We start from the raw sequence: 19,955 nt of genomic DNA, 5'->3' as shown, positions 1-19,955 counted from the left end.
TAGGTCTTTCATCCATTTTGAGTTTCTTTTCGTGTATGGTGTAAGAAAGTGGTCCAGGTTCATTCTTCTGCATGCCGCTGTCCAGTTTTCCCAGCACCACTTGCTGAAGAGACTGTCTTTATTCCATTGGGTGTTCTTTCCTGCTTTGTCAAAGATTAGTTGGCTATGTGTTTGTGGGTCCATTTCTGAGTTCTCTCTTCTGTTCCATTGATCCTGAGTGTCTGTTTTTGTGCCAGTACCATACTGTCTTGATACTTATAGCTTTGTAATACAGCTTGACATCCAGGATTGTGATGCCTCCAGCTTTGGTTTTCTTTTTCGGGATTGCTTTGGCTATTTGGGGTCTTTTCTGGTTCCATACAAATTTTAGGAGTGTTTGTGCTAGCTCTGTGAAGAATGCTGGTGTTATTTTGATAGAGATTGCATTGAATATGTAGATTGCTTTGGGTAGTATTGACAGTTTAACAATATTTGTTCTTCCAATCCAAGAGCTTGGAATATTTTTCCATTTTTTGGTGTGTCTTCTTCAATTTCTCTCATAAGCTTTCTATAGTTTTCAGTGTATAGACTTTTCACCCCTTTGGTTAGGTTTATTCCTAGGTCTTTTATGTTTTTTATTTATTTATTTTAAAGATTTTAATTTTTGTAAGTAATCTCTACACCCAACTCTCAACCCCAAGATTAAGAGTTACATAATCTACTGACTGAGACAGCCAGGTGCTCCCCCACCCCCTTGAAGTTTTAATAACTGTTTTATTAAGATACAACTTATATAACACAAAATTCATTGTAAGTGTACAGTTCAATGGCTTTTTTAGTAAATTTATAGAGTTGTGTAGTCATTGTCACACATTTTTATTAGCCTAAAGAGGACCCTTGTGCCCATTTGTAATCAATACCAGTCCTTTCACAGCTCCAGGAACTCATTGATCTGCTTTCAGTCTCTAATGAACTATTTTATGAATATTTCATATACATCGAATCACATAATATAAAGTCTGTTGTGCCTGATATCTTTCACCAGACATTAGGTTTTTGAGGTCCAAACATGTTAGAGCACATGCCATTAGTTAGTGGCATTTTATTCTCAATGTTATTACATTCTATGAATATACACCACATTTCATTTATGCATTCACCAGCCGAGGGACATTTCAATCATTCCCAGTTTTGGCTTTTAAGAATAATGTTGCTGATTCCACTCCCATTCCTATTCTGGTTCAGGATGATAGAAACTCCATTCCAGTGGGATGAAGCAAGAATATAGGCGCCCTCTCCTCCAAGTCTGAAGTTGAGGGCCACGGCACCCTCCTATGAAAGGGCAGGTGGCTACCCCACTTCTCATCCCCTGCCAGCTACGTGTTGAAGACCCTAAATTCCAGGTGAACACAGCTGAGAAGTTAGAGGCTCTCTTCTTCAAGCTGCCCCCTATCCACAGGGCAGAGGCTCTAACTCTGAATACTGGTACTGGTAGGGAAGAGCATGATGGATAGTATTTTCTAGAATGACAGAAATGTTTAATAGCTTGACAAGGGTTTTAGTTACATGAATAAATGCCAGCTCACCAAGTGATGTCTCTGAGCTCCCAGGGGTATCTGTTTTAGTCAGTTCAGGCCGCTATAACAAAGCATCACACACTGGGTAGCTTATGGACAACAGAAATTTATTTCTCACAGTTCTGAAGGCTGAGAAATTCAAGACCAAGACACCGACATATCCGGTGTCTTGTGAGAACACACGTCCTGGTTCACGGAGGGCTTTTCACTTGTCCTCATGTGGCGGGAGGGGTAAGGGTGCCGTCTAGGGTCTCTTTTATAAGGGCACACAAATCTCATTCAGGAAACTCTACCCTCCTAACCTAATCACCTCCCAAAGGCCGCACCTCCAAATACCACGGCACCGGGGATTCGGGCCTCAGCACTTGAATGTTGGGGGGAAGATACAGCATTCAGTCCACAGCAAAGGCTAAAGCCACATTTGGTAAATATTCGCACAGTCATTCATGTTACTCTGGATTAGGGGCGGGGTGGGGGGGCTGCTGTGTGGTCATTTTGTAGCTTAGACAGTGTTCTTGTTTGTGTCTGTGTTAAGACAGGACTATGGAGAATTCTCATCCTTAGCTTGTTCCATCTCAGTCACAGAGTGGACTCGTCTGGTGTGATATCCTGTGAGATCATTAAAAAAAAATTTTTTTTTTAGGTTTTTTATTTTTGAGAGAGAGAGAAAGAGACAGAGCACGAGTGGGGAGGGGCAGAGAGAGAGGGAGACATAGAATCTGAAGCAGGCTCCAGGCTCTGAGCTGTCAGCACAGAGCCCGATGCGTGGCTTGAACTTGTGAACCTCGAGATCATGACCTGAGCCAAGGTCGGATGCTTAACCGACTGAGCCACCCAAGTGTCCCATGATCATTTATATTTATTTTATTTTATTTTATTTTATTTTATTTTATTTTATTGTTTTTAAATTTATATCCAAATTAGTTAGCATACAGTGCAACAATGATTTCAGGAGTAGATTCCTTAATGCCCCTTACCTATTTAGCCCATCCCCTTCTCCCACAACCCCTCCAGTAACCCTCTGTTTGTTCTCCATAATTAAGAGTCTCTTATGTTTTGTCCCCCTCTCTGTTTTTATATTATTTTTGCTTCCTTTCCCTTGTGTTCATCTGTTCTGTGTCTTAAATTCCTCATATGAGTGAAGTCATATGATATGTCTTTCTCTGACTAATTTTGCTTAGCATAATACCCTCCAGTTCCATCCATGTAGTTGCAAATGGCAAGAGTTCATTCTTTTTGATTGCTGAGTAATACTTCATTGTATGTATATACCACATCCTCTTTATCCATTCATCCATTGATGGACTTTTGGGCTCTTTCCATACTTTGGCTATTGTTGATAGTGCTGCTATAAACATGGGGGTGTATGTGTCCCTTCGAAACAGCATACCAGTATCCTTTGGATAAACACCTAGTAGTGCAATTGCTGGGTCGTAGGGTAGTTCTATTTTTAGTCTTTTGAGTAACCTCCATACTGTTTTCCAGAGTGGCTGCACCAGTTTGCATTCCCACCAGCAGTGCAAAAGAGATCCTCTTTCTCTGCATCCTCGCCAACATCTGTTGTTGCCTGAGTTGTTAATGTTAGCCATTCTGACTGATGTGAGGGGGTATCTCATTGTGGTTTTAACTTGTATTTCCCTGATGATGAGTGATGTTGAGCATTTTTTCATGTGTCGGTTGGCCATCAGGATGTCTTCCTTGGAGAAGTGTCTATTCATGTCTTTTGCCCATTGCTTCACTGGATTATTTGTTTTTTGGGTGTCGAGTTTGATAAGTCCTTTATAGATTTTGAATACTGACCGTTTATCTGATACGTCGTTTGCAAATATCTTCTCCTATTCTGTCGGTTGCTTTTTAGTTTTACTGATGATCATTTATATTTAATAGGAGAACACCGGGGCCTGGCTGTGAATGCCAGCATGGTCTGCTTTACTCTTTATTAAAGGGGAAAAAATGAAGATAATAGAGTAAAAAGATAGGAAGTTGAGAAGTAAATGGGGATCACATCACCGATAGTCTTGGTTCTTCACGTAAAGAGCTGGCATTTCACTTTGGAAAATGGATACTTCACACTGAGTGTCAAAACACACACCAGTGAGTAGCAATCACGTCTGATAATAAAATACTGAACCTGCAGCATTTTCCCTTTACTAGAAATTAGCGAATCCAAATGTATCCTAGATCAGTATTTCTCTCAGCATCTTGCTTTTTAATATGCCATCTTGACTTGAAGAGAAAAGGGAAGGCCCAGCTGAGGCTGCCTGTGTGTGATATTACACGACCCCAACCTAGACAGTGGGACCTGAGTAAGACCACATGCTATAGACTGGGTCCCCCCAAAATCTGTATGTTCAAACCTACCCACCAATGTGATGATAGTAAGAGGTGGTACCTTTAGGATGTGATTAGGTCATGAGGGTGGCGCCCTCATGAATGGGATTAGCGCCCTTGTGTAAAAGAGGCCCCAGAGACTCCCTTGCCCTTTCCACCACATGAGGGCATGGCGTTTTAGAAAATGGTCATCTGTGAACTAGAAAGTGGGCTCTCACCAGACATGGAATCTGCCAGCGCCTAGATCTTGGATTTCCAGCCTCCAGGACTGAGAGAAATGAGTGTTCCTTCCTTAAACCACCCGGTCTGTGGTAATTCTGTTATAGCGGCTGGACGGATGAAGACACCACAGGAATGTGTTTTCTTATGCGGCCATCACATGGTGAGTGTGCCCGGGTGGGACTCCATTTGAGAACACTGTGTGAGCAGGGGCAGTACTGAAGTGTTTTAAATTTGGGGGAGGGTAGGGGCCCCTGGGCCGCTCTGTTGGTTGGGCCTCTGACTCCTGACTTTGGCTCAGGTGAGTTCGGCTCGTGAGTTCGAGCCCTGAGTTGGGCTCTGCGTTGACAATGTAGAGCCTGGTTGGGATTCTCTCTCCCTGCCTCTGTCTCTGCCCCTCCTCCACTTGCTCTCTATTTCTCCCTCTCAATATAAATAAAAATAAACTTAAAAAAAAAATTGGGGGGGGTTAGGGGCACCTGTGTGGCTCAGTCAGCTGAATGTCTGGCTTCAGCTCAAGTTGTGATCTCATGGTTCATGGGTTTGAGCCCCATGTTGGGCTTTGGGCTGACAGGTAGGAAGCTTGCTTCCTCTCTCTCTCTCTCTCTCTCTCTCTCTCTCTCTCTCCGCCCCTCCCCCGCTCTCCCTTTCTCTCTCAAAAATAAATAAACGTTAAATAAAAAAAATAAAATAAAATTATTTTGTGGCAGGGGAAGGAAGAAGAGTGGTTCCTGTCACTGCTTTAGTAGGCTCTCCCTGGCAGAGACTGTGTTTATTGAGGTGCAGTGAAAGGAGCAGTCATAATTTCTAGGTGCAGTGAGAACGAATGCAGCCTTTTGGGAAGAGCCCCGTTTGCAAGTGTGTGCGGCAGCGGAGAAACATTCCCCGAGTTCTCCAGGACCAAGACCGCACAGACCCTGGTGCCTGGGGCTCCAGAGGGGTCGGTCGGAGCTGCGGGGACGGAGCGCCTCCTGGGGGCTACGTGCGGAGCTGCAGTAGAGGCAACTGAAGCCCCTGGGACAGGTCGCGTGCGGGACAAGCGGCAGGAAGAGGCTGGTGTGTGTGCGTGTTGGGGGGCTGGTTTGTCTAAGATGCCCCCTTCCCCAGATAAAGGCTCCTCACCACCCTCAGGGCCTCCACTACAGCCAGACCTGGACTCTTCATCCTGCACTGGGACCCCGCCCCGCATGGCTCTGGTCCTCAGGTCCACATCCCTGCACCCTCCTGGGGCAGAATCCTGAACTAATTACCTCTCTCTCTCTCTCCCCTCCCCAACCTCTCCCGCCCCTTTACCTACCCCCCACCCCCACCCATCCACCTATCTACCTTTGACCCCACTGTGAGTTCAGGGGTGGAGGGAGCCTGAGCCCATGCTCAACATCTATTAATGAAACGAGAGGGGAGGCTTGCAGGGCTGGGTGTTTGTTCTAAAGGAATCCGTTCAGGGGTGCCTCGGGGGCTCAGTCAGTTGATTTCTGCTCTGGTCAAGATGAGTTCAAGACCTAGGTGAGGCTCTGTGCTGACAGCCCGGAGCCTGCTTGGGATTCTCTCTCCCTCCCTCTCTGCCCCTCACCGACTCTCGTTCTCCCAAAAATAAACATTTTCTTTTTTTAACGTTTATTTATTTTTGAGAGCGGGCGAGAGAGAGACAGAGTACAAGAAGGGATGGGGCAGAGAGAGAAGGAGGGAGACCCAGAATCCGACGCAGGATCCAAGCTCCAAGTTGTCAGTACAGAGCTTGGTGCCAGGCTCAAACTCACAAACTGGGAGATCGTGACCTCAGCCGAAGTCAGACGGTCAACAGAAGGAGCCACCCAGGTGCTCCTAAAATAAATAAACATTTTTTTTAATTTATTTTTTTTAATTTTTTTAATGTTTATTTCTGAGACAGAGAGAGACAGAGCATGAATGGGGGAGGGTCAGAGAGAGAGAGACACAGAATCTGAAGCAGGCTCCAGGCTCTGAGCTGTCAGCACAGAGCCCGATGTGGGGCTCGAACTCACAGACTGTGAGATCAGGACCTGAGCCGAAGTCGGAAGCTCAACCGACTGAGCCACCCAGGCGCCCCTAAACATTTTTTTTTAAATAAAGGAATACTTTCAGAAAAAATCTGAACATTCTTTGCCCCAAAAAAGATTCTCGTGGCCTCAGCTAGCTGCTTGGCCCTTGTCTGGCCAAGGCTGGGGGATGGGCAGAGGTGATCTGGTCACACTGAGGAAGGGTGGAGAATTCTGAGGGGGGCCCAAGAAGCCACAGGAAATTCAGAAGGGTGTGGGGGTGGGGAAATGTTGGGGACAACTCTGAACTGAGAACAGTGGGAGGGGCAGCCATGGGAAGAGCATTCCTGGAAGTGACAACCCCAAGTGTCACACATCACTGCCCCCCAAGTGGGAACAGACTTAGTAAATGTGAGAAACAGAGCTGGGATCACTGGTGGAATGCAAAAGCAAAGCAAAAGAGGGTTCAGAGTGAGTTTGGGGAGGTCATCGGGAGACAGGGTGAGCAGTTTGGATTTTCTCCTAAATATAACAGGACACCACTGCAACTTTTTTTTTTTTCAACATTTATTTATTTTTGGGACAGAGAGAGACAGAGCATGAACGGGGGAGGGGCAGAGAGAGAGGGAGACACAGAATCGGAAACAGGCTCCAGGCTCTGAGCCATCAGCCCAGAGCCTGACGCGGGGCTCGAACTCACGGACCGCGAGATCGTGACCTGGCTGAAGTTGGACGCTTAACTGACTGCGCCACCCAGGCGCCCCCACTGCAACTTTTAAGTAAGAGAGGGACTCGGTCTGATTTATATTTGAAAACATTTTTTAATGTTTGTTTATTTCTGAGAGAGAGAAAGAGAGAGCATGGGAGCAGGGGAGGGGCAGAGAGAGAGAGGGAGACACAGAATTGGAAGCAGGCTCCAGGCTCCGAGCTGTCAGCACAGAGCTTAACTCGGGGCTCGAACTCACGAACCACGAGATCATGACCTGAGTTGAAGTCAGATGGGTAACCAACTGAGTCCCCCAGGTGTCCCTAATTGAAAAGTAACTCTGGCTGCTGTGTTGACAAGGCACCATGGAGAGAGCAAACTAGAAGCAGGAATAATCAATCAGTCACTGCTGTCCTACAGATGAGCGAGGGTGATGGGTTGGACCCAGGAAGTGACTCTCCATTGAGGGTGATTCTGCCATCCAGGGGACAGGTGGCAATGTCTGGAGTGTTTTTAGTTGTCACAGCTAGGGTGGACGGGGTGCTACTGGCATCTGAAGGCTGGAGGCCAGGGCTACTGATGAACATCCTGCCAGGGACCCCACCCCTCAGGAACTATTTGACTCAAAATGTCAGTAGTGCTGGTCAGCCTGGGTGGCTCAGTCTGTTGAGCATCCAACTCTTGATTTCGGCTCAGGTCATGATCTCATAGTCATGAGATTGAGTTCCAAGTGGGGGCTGCTTGAGATTCTCTCTCTCCGTTTCCCTTTGCCTTTCCCCTGTGCTCGCTCTCTCTCTAAAAATTTTTTTTTAATTTTTGAGAGAGAGAGAGAGAGAGAGAGAAGCAAGGGAGGGGCAGAGACAGAGGGAGAGAGAGGATCCTAAGCAGGCTCCCGTGCTGTCAGTGTGGAGTCCAACACAGGGCTCATCCCACAAATTGTGAAATCATGACCTGAGCCCAAATGAAGTGTCAGATGCTTAGCCAACTGAGCCACCCAGGCAACTGCCCCAAATTGAAAAAAAAAAAAAAAAGTGTCAATGGTGCTAAGATTGAGACATCTTGGATGAGAGTAATGAATGGTAGTGGGGTGGGGATAAGTGGATGGAATTTTTTTAATATCTAAGAAGTTGAGCTGATGGATCTGGTGGGTAATTGTACATGGGAGTAAAGAAAGTAAAGAAAGTAAAGGAAGCTGTCAGGCCAATGCTCAGGTGTGGGCAGAGCTTGGTGCCGCATAATATTTAGAGAGATGAAAAGCAGGCTTGTGGTGAGAAATAGTGCTTCATGGTGCATGTTAAGCTTGAAATGCACACTGCAGATTCCTGAGTAGGTGTCTAATAGACAGGAAAGGGTCAGGGCTGAGATACAATTTACACTTATCAGCTCGTTTATTGTTGTTGTGTTTTGTGGTTATCTATTTTGGCTTGCTTTTTATTTTTATTTTTGAAAGACAGAGATAAAGAGAGTGAGCTGGGGAGAGGAACAGAGGGAAGGAGAGAGAGAGAATCCCAGGCAGTTTCCATGCTCAGCATGGAGCCCAACACAGAGCTCAATCCCATGATCGTGAGATCATGACCTGAGCTGAAATCAAGAGTCAGACCTGGGTGCCTGGGTGGCTCAGTCATTTAAGTGTCTGACTTTAGCTCAGGTCATGATCTCATGGTTCGTGGGTTTGAGCCCAGCATCCGGCTCTGTGCTGACAGCTCGGAGTCTGGAGTCTGCTTCCGATTTTGTGTCTCCCTCTCCCTCTGCTCATGCTCTCTGTGTCTCTTTCTCTCAAAAATAATTAAGAAAAGGGGCACCTGGGTGGCTCAGTCGGCTAAGCATCTGGCTTCGGCCCAGGTCATGATCTCACCACTCGTGAGTTTGAGCCCGCATCAGGCTCTCTACGGTCAGCATGGAGCCCGCTTTGGTTCCTGTCTCCCTCTCTCTCTCTGCACCCGTCCCCCCAGCTCATGCTTTCTCGCTGTCTCAAAAATAAACAAAAACATTAAAATAATAATAATTTTAAAAAAAGAGTCAGACACTCAACTGGCTGAGCCACCCAGGCGTTTAACTTCATTTTGAAGAAACTTTAGACTCACAGGAGTTGCAAAGAAACGTACAGGGACATCCCGTGGACTCAAATCTCCCCCCTCCTCCGTGTTATCATCTTCCACAACTAAGTACAATCTGAAAATCAAGGAATTGTCTGCACACAATCAGGGCAAGCCCATGTCAAGACCCAGGCCTCCCTCCTCTGTGGGAGGCCCCTCCTCTGTGAGCTCCATGCTGTGATATCTCTAGACAAGAGCCTCCCCTGGGAAAAGGGACCCTGGCTCTCCCCCGATAGAGCCCAGGTTGGGCAGTGGGGACCCAGATCAGAGTGCAGAAGGAGGTGGGTATTAGGGGCTGGAATGTGCCCCCTTTGCCCCGTTCATATGTTGAAGCCTTAACCCCAGTACCTGCGAATGTGACTGTATGTGGAGATAGAGCCTTTAAATGGGTAATTCAGTTAAAGCAAGGCCATAGAGCAAGCTCAAATCCAGTAGGCTGGTGTCCTTCTTTTTTTTTTTTTTTTTTTTATGTTTATCTATTTTGAGAGAGAGTGCAAGCAGGGAGGAGGCGGAGAGAGAGGGAGAGAGAAAGCATCCCAAGCAGGCTCCGCGCTGCCAGCCCAGAGCCTGACTTGGGGCTCGATCTCACAAACTGTGAAATCATGACCTGAGCTGAGATCAAGAGTTGGCCGACCGAGCCACCCAGGCGCCCCAGGACTGGTGTCCTTCTACGAAGAGATCAGGACACAGGCACACAAAGAGAGATGGCCACGTGAGAGCTCAGTGGGAAGATGATGTCTACACCCCAGGGAGAGAGGCCTGGGAAGCAACCAACCTGTTCTTCCAGCCCTACTGACGCCTTCATCTTGGACTATCTTGGACTCCAGCCTCCGAACTGCGGGCAAGATGTTTTCTGTCGTTTGAGCTGTTCTGTCTGTGGTGCTTTGTTACGGCAGCCCAAGCACGTGGCACGAGAGCAAGGACAGAGGTGGCCACAGGTCACCTCCTCCAGGAGGCCTCTTCTGGTTTCCCAGGAAGAAGTGACCACGCCTTTGTCGTGAACATCTGTCCCAGCATCGGCTGGGGGGTGGCAGCGAGGGGGAGCAGTTACGAGCACTTCAGTGCTTTTCCATTTCTCAGAAGCTTCATTTACCAAACTGGGTCCCCTTGAGGTCAGACACCGTGACTGATTTGCCTGTGTCCTCAGGAGGCCGCGTGGCACCTGCACACACAAGGTCCCAGGCACGGAGGTTGACTGTGGGGGCAGGTGCTCCCATCACAACAGGTATTCCCAGCAGGGGCATCCAACCTTAGGGCAGAAGAAGAATGGGAGCTTGAGAGGTGGACTGAGGTCTTGGCATGGGTGCTTCCGGTGGACCTGGGGGCGGAAATCAGCGAGCCCTCCCAGTGAGGAGGAAGGGGTGGGACTGACACCAGCCTAGGGGTACCAGATTTGGCAAATAAAAACACAAAGGCGCCCAGTTAAATTTGCATTTCGGATATGAACGCCGAATAATTTTAGTATAACAATGTCCCGTTGCGATATTCGGGACATACTTCTGAAAAGAAAAAAAAAATCATTCATCGTTTAACTGAAAGTCAGCTTTAACTGGGGCACCTGGGTGGCCCAGTCGGTTAAGTGTCTGGCTTCAACTAGGGTCATGATGGCACGGTTTGTGAGTTGGAGCCCCTGATGGGGCTTTCTGCTGTCGGCACAGAGCCCGCTCCAGATCCTTTGTCCCCCTCTCTCTCTGGCCCTCCCCTGCTCTCTAAAGTCGACTTTGACTGGAGATTCTGAATTTTAACTGGCAAGACCCGTCAGCCCCCCGCCCCCCACAACCCCCTTCCTGCATCCACTCTTGCTGTTCCCCACTGCCCTCCTTCCCCAGGGGCCCCCGTCTGAAGAAGGGCTCATTGTACACTTTCACTTCTGCTTCCTCAGACACCTAAGGCCCAGCGGGAGAGCCCCGACCCCGCACCCACCCAGCCCCCATGGCCTCACCCACCTTCCACTCCCTCCCCCCCCCAGGGGACCCCCAGAAGGACCAGCTCTGCCATCCCGAGCACCAGGCAGCCTCGCCCCGCCCCGCCCCACCCCCCAGGAAAGATTCAGAGTCCTAGCGGAGGGTGAGGTGGGGCTGGAGAGTGACAAGATGGGGGGGGAGGGGGGCGGGAGCGAGTGGAGGTGGGGCTCAGGACCGGTCACCTGGCCCGGGGTACAGCTTTCGCAACTGGCGGTTCCCCTTCGTCAGTGGAGGCGTCCGGGGGACGAGCCTGTGTGAGGGCAGGTCCAAGTGCACCCTCGTGCAGAGATGGTCCTGTCGCTGCTGTTGGCCCTGCTGTGGGGCGGTGAGTGGGCCACGGGGCCAGAAGGGGCCTGGGTGGGGGCGCGGGCTGGGCTTGCAGCTTGAGCCCTCTGTCTCCTTCAGGGTCTCAGGCTCAGGCCCCAGGATTCTCCCTGCGAGTGCAGAGCGTGGTGATGGTGCAGGAGGGCCTGTGTGTGCACGTGCCCTGCACCCTCTCCTACCCCCGGATAGGCTGGACGGAGGACACCCCCGCCCTCGGCTCCTGGTTCGTGGTGGGGACAGACACGAACAAGGGAAGACCGGTGGCCACAAACAAGCAGGATCAAGAGCAAGGTGGCTCCGGGGGCCGGTTCCAGCTCACTGGGGATCCCCGGAACCGCAGCTGCTCCTTGCTGATCAGAGACGCCCAGGTGGAGGACTCGGCACAGTACTTCTTTCGGGTGGAGAGAGGCAGTTACGTGCGGTATAATTTCGTGGAAAGCCCGCTCTATCTGGAAGTGACAGGTATGGACGGGGCTCCAGCAGGACTGGGCGGGAAACTCTCCTCCTCCCTGCCGTTCCCCAACCCCCCCCACACACACACCGTGGGGAGCAGATCACGGGTCACCCCTGCGGCACCCCCTCCCAGGGCTAGGATTGTGCCCTCTCTTTGCCCCAGCCCTGACACAGAAGCCCGATGTCTACGTCCCAGAGACCCTGGAAGCGGGGCGCCGGGCGACACTCATCTGTGTGTTTAACTGGGCCTTTGAGGAATGTCCAGCCCCTACTTTCTCCTGGATGGGGGCCGCCGTCACCACCCCAGGGCCCGGACGCAAATCCTCCTACTTCTCAGTGCTTTCTCTCACACCGAGACCCCAGGACCACGGCACCCACCTCACGTGCCGGGTAGACTTCTCCAGAAAGGGCGTGAGCACAGAGACCACCGTTCGACTTAACGTCACCCGTGAGTCTGGTGGCCAGGGCATCAGGGTGTGCAGACGGGCACGGCGGGACGTGGCCGGCGGGGCATCCGGACAGGTCGGTGGGGAGTCGCATCACGCTGCCTCGGCCCTGGGAGGGGCTTGGGGACGCCATCTGCTCCCCAGCCACAAGCATCTTTGACACCAGTTTGTCACTCGCCTCCCGGAGGATATCACGCTTTCTTTCCCCCCGAGGGGGTTCCCTCTTACTGCCAGGAGCCCCACGGTCCTCCCCCCAAGCCAGGTCTCAATCTTGTTGCAGATGTCCCCAAAGACCTAGTTATCAGCGTTTCCAGAGCCAAGGCATCAGGTACCTATTGAGGGCCTGGGAGGGTGGGGCTGGTCCTCTGCGGAGGGTGGAGGCGAGGGAGACAGAGGGCGAGGGAGACTCTGTTCCTCCTTCAGCTTCTCTCTCTCTCTCTCTCTCTCTCTCTCTCTCTCTCTCTCTCTCGGCTTCTGTCTCTGCAGCCCCGGAGCCCCAGGGAGACAGCCCATATCTGGAAGTCCAGAAAGGCCAGTTCCTGCAGCTGGTCTGTGCTTCCGAGAGCCAGTCCCCTGCCACCCTGAGCTGGGCCCTGGAGGACAGAATCCTCTCTTGGTCTCACCCCTGGACCCCCGGCCCCCTGGCTCTGGTGCTGACCCGGGTGACGCCTGGGGATTCAGGCTGCTACACCTGCCGAGCGGAGAACGGGCGTGGCTCCCAGAGCCGCACCCTGAACCTCTCCGTGCAGTGTGAGTGCGACCATCAGGAGCCTGGTTTCCAGAAAGGGAGAAGGAAGAGGGGGGCTGGGGCTGGGGGGCAGGGCCCCGGAGCTCAAAAGGGACCTGGAACCCCAGGCCGAGGGGGCTGACAATTCTGATTCCAACTCCAACGTGGGTTTTCCACCACACCACCAAACAATTCTCTGATGCCTGCTGGGTGTTCTGCAACTCAACCCGGTTGAACACTGTCTACCTGGAGGTGGTGGCAGATCTCACAGGTGAAGGGCTCGGTCCCGCAAGGTCCCCCCGCTCCTTGGGCCCCCACCTCAGAGGCCAGTCACAAGCCAAGTTGACCAACTGGCTCTATATCGGAGTTTCCCATGACCCCCCCCCCCCGCCCACCTTGAATTCAATTGATTTGATAAAATGGGGCACAGAACTCAGAGGAACACTGCACTTACTGGATGGGGGGTTATTATAAAATGATACAACAGCAGACAGAAGAGATGTGTGGGGGGCAAGGCCGTTGCCTGCGTACCTCCCCGTGTTCACCAGTACTGAGGCTCTTCAAACCCCATTCTCTTGGGTTTTTATGGAGGCTTCAACACGGAGGCAGGATTGACCAAAGCTTTGGCCACTGCCGTCCGATCCCACCTGCAATCGCTCTCCCTTCCCCGGAAGTCAGGGCAGGGATGGAAAGTCCCAAAGCTTCAGTCACCGAGGTTGGTTCTCTGGCCACCAGCCACCCCCCCTCCCCACCCCAGGTGCTTTCCAACGGTCACCTCATTTACATCAACCCAGGTGTGGTTTGAAAGGGGTTTGTTATGAATATCAAGACACCTTTATCGCTCTCGTCTTTCAGGAAATTCCGAGGGTTTTAGGAACTCTGTGCCAGAAATGGGAGAGATATGTATATTTATTTAATTTTTTTAAGTTTATTTATTTTGAGAGAGAGAGTGTGTGTGCATGAGTGTGTGTGTGTGTGTGTGTGTGAGCAGGGGAAGGGCAGAGACAGAAGGAGACAGAGAATCCCAAGCAGGCTCCATGCTGTCAGCGGAGAGCCCGATGTGGGGCTTGAACTCACAAACCGTGAGCTCACGACCTGAGCCAAAACCAAGAGGCAGACACTTAACTGACCGAGCCACTCAGGTGCTCTTATATATTTTATTATAAATCACAAGCATAGAGACCAGCCCTTCTTACCAGTCTGTTCCCTTGGGCCACTCAGTGGAGAATCAGTCACTAGGTGATTCCATGCTCGGCCGCCCTGCCCTCTTTGTCTCCAAGGACCGTTCTCTGCCCTGAGGGAACCCCCCCTCCCCACCCTTCTAGAGCCGGCACCCTGTCTCTGTTTCAGATGCCCCAGAGAACCTGAGAGTGATGGCCCTACAAGCAAACAGGACAGGTATGAAGGGGGACAGAGAACCTGGGCCTCTCGGTGCCACACTGGGGGCCTCGGCGTCTGGAATGCTGCCATGCAAAAGGGTCCCTGTGCCCTCAGCTGAGCCTCTGAACTCGCCTCTTCCTTCCCGCAGTCCTGGAAAACCTTGGGAATGGCACGTCCCTCCCAGCCCTGGAGGGCCAAAGCTTGCGTCTGCTCTGTGTCGCCCACAGCAACCCCTCAGCCCAGCTGAGCTGGGCCCTGCGGGGACAGACTCTGAGCCCCTCCCAGCCCGCAGACCCCGGGATCCTGGAGCTGCCTCAGATACAAACGGAGCATGAAGGAGTCCTCACCTGCCGAGCTCAGAACTCGCTGGGCTCCCAGCACGTCTCCCTGCGTCTCTCTGTGGTCTGTGAGTGTGGGGACCCCCGGGGGCGGGACGCCCGGGGCCTGGGGAGCAGAGGCGCCGCTGACCCTGCCCCTCCCCCCCCCCCGCAGGCCCCCCGCGGCTGCTCGGCCCCTCCTGCTCCTGGGAGGGCGAGGCGCTGGGCTGCACCTGCTCCGCCCGAGCCCGGCCGGCCCCCACCCTGCGCTGGCGGCTGGGGGAGGGGCTGCTGGAGGGGAACCACAGCGACGCCTCCTTGACCGTCACCTCCAGCTCCGAGGGGCCCTGGGCCAACGGCTCCCTGAGCCTCAGGGGACCGCTGGGCTCTGGCCTCAGACTCGGCTGCGAGGCCCGGAATGCACATGGGGAACAGAGCGCCGCGGTCCTGCTGTTGCCAGGTCTGCGGGCCAGCTGGAGGCCCCACCCCCACCCCCGACGAGTGGAGGCCGAGTGGGGGCAGGGGCAAGGTCCTGTGGTTGGAGCAGGACCTGGGATGGTGCACGTGGCACCTGCGGCTGGGAATGCAGTGGGCAATCCAAACTGGAAGGCCTGTCGCCTGGGTCCGGGGCGCAGAGGGGTTTCCAAAACTTGGACAGAAGGGGTTGCAGATAAAACTCCTGGAATGGGAGCTGGAACCTGGGCGCCCGGTGGCAGGTGGGCGTGAGGCCCCACGTTAACGGGGGAGGCTCAGAGCTGGCTGACCGTCTCCTTGCACAGATAAGAAGGGACTCCTCTCAAAGGCGTTGGGTGGCGGAGTATTTCTGGGAATGGGCATCACGACGCTCCTTTTCCTCTGCCTCATCCTGGTCACGTGAGTTGGGAGCCGGCGCGATGGGGTGTGGGAGCCGGGGCTGGGGACCGGGGAGGTGCCAGGGCGCACAATCAAGGGGCTTGTTCCCCGGGCAGGAAGACTCTGAGGAAGAAACAGGCCCAGGCAGGGACTCCGGCCCACGCAGGGGCTCCGGCCCACGCAGGGGCTCCGCCGAGGCCCAAGGCCACGCGGAGAAGCACGATCCTGGACTACATCAACGTGGTCCCCAATCCTGGTCCCCTGGTGAGTGGCTCCGTGTGCTGCCTCTACTTTCCCTGCTCAGACTCCCGGCCCTCGCCCTCGCCCCTCCCCTGCCCTGTCCCAACCCTTTTCCCCCAAGGGACATCAAGGTGGAAAAGGTATGGGTGTTGGATTCGAGTCCTGTGAGATCTTGACCAAATCACTCGCTCTCTCTGAGCCTCCATTTCTTCCTCTGCTTCCTTCGAGAGCTGGTTTGAGGATGAGAACACATCATGCACTTGCTCAAAATGTAGCGGCTCGCGCGTTCTTATCACCCCGATGAGGTTACTAATTCTAATTAATGATGTGATCATTCTTAACATCATGGAGAGTCCGTGTATTTAGTGATTAAGAGCGCGGCTCTGAAGTCAGCTCGTCCGGGTACAATCTTGGTTTTATCGCGGTGTGTTCTTGGACAAGTCTCTTAACTTCTCTGTGCCTTAGTTTAAAATGGGGGAAATGGGGGCGCCTGGGTGGCTCAGTCCTTAAGAGTCTGACCTCAGCTCAGGTCATGATCTCATGGTCTGTGAGTTTGGGCCCTGCATCGGGCTCTGTGCTGACAGCTCAGAGCCTGGAGCCTACTTCGCATTCTGTGCCTCCCTCTGTCTCTGCCCCTCCCCTGCTTGCACTCACTCTCTCTCTCTCTCTCTCTCTCTCAAAAATAAACATTAAAAAAATTTTTTTTAAAGAAAATGGGAGAAATAGTAGTATCTATTACCTAGGATCATTCTAAGTACTCGCTATGCTCATGGTACCTGTAAACATTTAGAATAGTAGCCGGCACCTAGTAAGTGTTCTACAAATGCCGGATAGTTTTAGGAGAGAACATTTATTTGTTTATTTACTTATTTATTTTTATTTTTACTTTTTTTAAGTTTATTTAGAGGGGAGGTGCGCATGCGCACAAGCAGGGGAGGGGCAGAGAGAGAGAGAGAGAGAGAGAGAGAGAATCCCAAGCAGGCTCCCTGCTGTCAGCACAGAGCTCGAACCCACATCAGATCACGACCTGAGCCGAAACCAACCGCGCCCCCCCCCCCCAGGCGCCCCCAGGAGAGAACATTTGTATGCTGATGACTCCAAAACTTGCATCTCTCAAACTCACGCTTGACCTTTAGACTCCTATCCAACGGTCCGGGCGGCATGTCTGTTTGAGTGTCTAACAGGCGTCTCAGATTTCGCCCGTCGGAGTCGAATTTAGGACTAACTCCACTGCTTATGCTCTCCACGCGGCCCGGCTCGGCAAACAGCACCGCGTCCGCCCGGCTGCCCAAGCCCGTCTTTCGCTCCTCTGTCCTCCACCACCCCACGATCAACCCATTAGCGAGACCCCTTCCAAATACACCCAAACCGCCTCTTCGGGTTCTGCCACTTCCTGTGTGTGCCCCCCTGCTTCCGCTCTCCCCGCCCCGGCTCTCTTTCCGTGGGCATGGTATCCTTTAAAAACCCAAATAGGGAGGCCCCTGGGTGGCTCAGTCGGTTCAGCGTCTGAATCCTGATTTCAGCTCATCATGATCTCACCTTTGGTGAGTTCGAGCCCAGCATCAGGCCCTGTGCTGACGGTGCAGAGCCTGCTTGGGCTTCTCTCTCTCTCCCTCTCTCTGCCCCTCCCCTTCTCTCTCTCTTTAAATAAACTTAAAAAAAAAAAAGAAACCCCAAATAGGGACAACTAACCCCCCGTGGAATACTACTCAGCCATCAAAAGGAACAAATGATTGAAAGAAGCTACTGGTTGAAAAAACCTTAGAGACAAAAAAAAAAAAGAAAGAAAGAAAGAAAAATGCCGATCTCCAATGGTCACGTATGCAGGATTCCATGTTTCTAACACCCTGCAAACGATCAGACTGTAGAGACCGAGGACAGATTAGTAGTGGCCAGGGTTAGGGACGGGAGGGCAGTGAGGACTAGAGAGGAGCAGCAGGTGGGGAGAGCTTTGTGGGGAGGAACAGTTCTGTGTCTTGACTGTGCTGTGGGCTGCACGGATCCGCCTGTGTGTGTTCGCTGTGGCTGCCATAGCAAAGGACTGCAGCCGGGGTGACTTAAGCCACAGACGTTGTTTATTGTTTGTTCCTGCCCCAAGATGTAATCCTAGTTCTTTTTTTTTTTTTTAATTTTTTTAATGTTTATTTATTTTTGAGAGAGAGCGAGAGAGAGAGAGTGCCAGCAGGGGAGGGTCAGAGAGAGAGGGAGACCCAGCATCCGAAGCAGGCTCCAGGCTCTGAGCTGTCAGCACAGGGCCCGAGGCGGGGCTCGAACTCACAAACCGTGAGATCGTGACCTGAGCCGATGTCGGTCGCTTAACTGACTAAGCCACCCAGGCGCCCCAATCCCAGTTCTTAATTAGTGTCTGGTGCATGGTGAGCTCTCGAGTATTTGTGGAAGGAGGGAAGGAAGGAAGGAAGGAAGGAAGGAGAGAGAGAGAGGGAGAGAAGGAGGGGAGGGAGGGAAGGGAGGAAGGAGGGGAAAGAGAGAGGGAGGAAGGAGAGGAGGGAGGGAAGGAAGGGGGAGGGAGGGAGGAAAGAGGGGAGGCGGGAAGGAAGAATAGAAGGAGGGAAGGAAGCCTGGTTGTTTCTCTCCCAGGCTCGCAATCGCAATCGGAACCAGAACCGGAAGGCCATGCCGAGCAGTCCTTCCCAGGCCTCTCCTCCAGGCGCTCCCTCCCAGGAATGTAAGAAAAACCAGAAGGAGCTACATGCTGCTCCCCACACTTGTCCAGGACCCAGATCATCCACGCAAGCCTCAGAATCAGAGAGTAACCAAGAGAATCTCCATTATGCTGCCCTCACCTTCTCGGGCCTCAGACCCTGGGACACCCGGGAGTCCAAGGACACAGGCCCGGAGTACGAGGACATCAAGTTTCACTGACGGTCTCCCGGGCTGCAGGGCTGGGATCCGGGGTAGGCGGAATGGAGAGGGTGAGGAAGACGAGCATCCTCTCTCTCTCTCTCTCTCTCTCTCTCTCTGTCTCCCTCACCCTCTTGGTCTCCAAGCATGGGTCCTCCCATTCCAGACCCGATCATTTGGAAAAGCTGGACGCATCTCTCTGGATACACTATTCTGAGAGGCAAGAGAAATCTTCTCTGCCACCTCCCCCCGCCCCCCCTGCAGCTGATCACACAGGCTCAGTTTCTCAAAGGTGGGAGGGACTTTAAAGGCAATTAACCTATCATCTTTGCGGGGTCAGCCAGCTAACCTCACAGGTCAAGTCTGACCCGCCGCCTAATTTCGAGCCAAGAGTGTTTTCCACATTTTAAATGGTTGTGGGGAGGGGCCAGCTCAGATGGGAGAGCTTACAACGCCTGATCTCCGGGGTGGTGAGTTCAAGCCCCAGGTCAGGTGTAGAGATTACTAAAATAATAATACTAATAAACTTAAAAAAATAAATGGGGAATCGAAAGAAAAATGTTTCCTGATACGTGCTAAGGATATGAAATTCCACTTCCGGTGTCCACAAATAAAGTTTTATTGGATCACAGTTGCGCCCATTCTTTTATGCAGGACTCTGGCCCACGGCAGGCAGAGCTGAGTCCGAGATGTCTGCTGTCTGGGCATCTGCAGGAAGAGTTTGCAGAATCTTCACCTAAAGTAAACACAGCCACTTATTTTTACAGAAGAGGAACAGAAGCAGATGTTCAGAGTGAGTTCAAGAGCAGCCACCGCAAAGATGTCCTGCTGGGCGACAAGACAGGAAGTCCCTCAGGGCAAGGACACCACGTGGAGACTGGGCGCAATTGTGCCCTCCAACCCATGAACCTGAGGAAGAACGATCGCAGGAGGGCATGGTACTGGGAACCCTCTCAAAATGTAATGGAAAGCAAAGCTCACCATGTACTCTGAATCGACCAGCCGGTGAAGAGAGAAGATGGGTCTATTTCTCCGAGGGGAGCAGGTCCTTCCTCCTTCCCCAGAGGTCAGAGTCCTAATTGCTTCACAGAAAGCTCTCATGGGGGATGGTTGCTACTTGCCAGGCAGAAAATTGAGGAGCCCAGAAGAGATGTTGGCCTTTGAATTAAAAAAAAAAAACGTTGGGGGCACCTGGGTGGCTCAGTCGGTTGAGCGGCCGACTCTTGGTTTTGGTTCAGGTCATGATCTCCCGGGTTGTGGGTTCAAGCCTGGCATGGGGCTCTGTGCTGACAGAGCGAAGCCTTCTTGGGATTCTCTCTGCCCTCTCCCCTGGCTCTCACCCTCTCTCTTTCTGTCTCAGAAATAAATAAACATTTAATAAATAAATAACAGGGCGCCTGGGTGGCTCAGTTGGTTAAGCGTCCAACTTCAGCTCGGGTCACAATCTCACGGTTCGTGAGTTTGAGACCCACTTGGGGCTCCATG

The 19,955-nt window shown here is 52.1% G+C and overlaps 1 protein-coding gene across 4 annotated transcripts; it reads left to right on the top strand.

The window, feature by feature from the left end:
- Positions 1-11,051: 11,051 nt before the first annotated feature.
- Positions 11,052-19,703, top strand: SIGLEC10 (sialic acid binding Ig like lectin 10). 4 transcript variants are annotated; one of them, XR_003965321.2, is made up of 12 exons: positions 11,052-11,194; positions 11,275-11,655; positions 11,810-12,094; positions 12,373-12,420; positions 12,579-12,842; positions 14,170-14,217; positions 14,348-14,605; positions 14,692-14,976; positions 15,296-15,389; positions 15,485-15,632; positions 18,207-18,541; positions 19,238-19,703. XR_003965321.2 is itself a non-coding variant. In XM_030299307.2 (12 exons), the coding sequence occupies exons 1-11, from the start codon at positions 11,158-11,160 to the stop codon at positions 18,489-18,491; spliced, it is 2,133 nt and encodes a 710-aa protein (XP_030155167.1). In that variant the 5' UTR covers positions 11,052-11,157; the 3' UTR covers positions 18,492-18,523; positions 19,238-19,703. The 4 variants fall into 4 exon arrangements, 2 of the variants coding, with proteins under 2 accessions (XP_030155167.1, XP_030155168.1); XR_003965320.2 differs by having other exon boundaries at positions 19,125-19,703; XM_030299307.2 differs by having other exon boundaries at positions 18,207-18,523.
- The last annotated feature ends 252 nt before the right edge of the window (positions 19,704-19,955 follow it).

The sequence above is a fragment of the Lynx canadensis genome, chromosome E2, assembly GCF_007474595.2.
Source record: "Lynx canadensis isolate LIC74 chromosome E2, mLynCan4.pri.v2, whole genome shotgun sequence".
Taxonomy (NCBI): Eukaryota; Metazoa; Chordata; class Mammalia; order Carnivora; family Felidae; genus Lynx; species Lynx canadensis.
The sequence above is the reverse complement of the archived record's forward strand: the minus strand, read 5'-3'. Positions and strand labels throughout refer to the sequence as shown.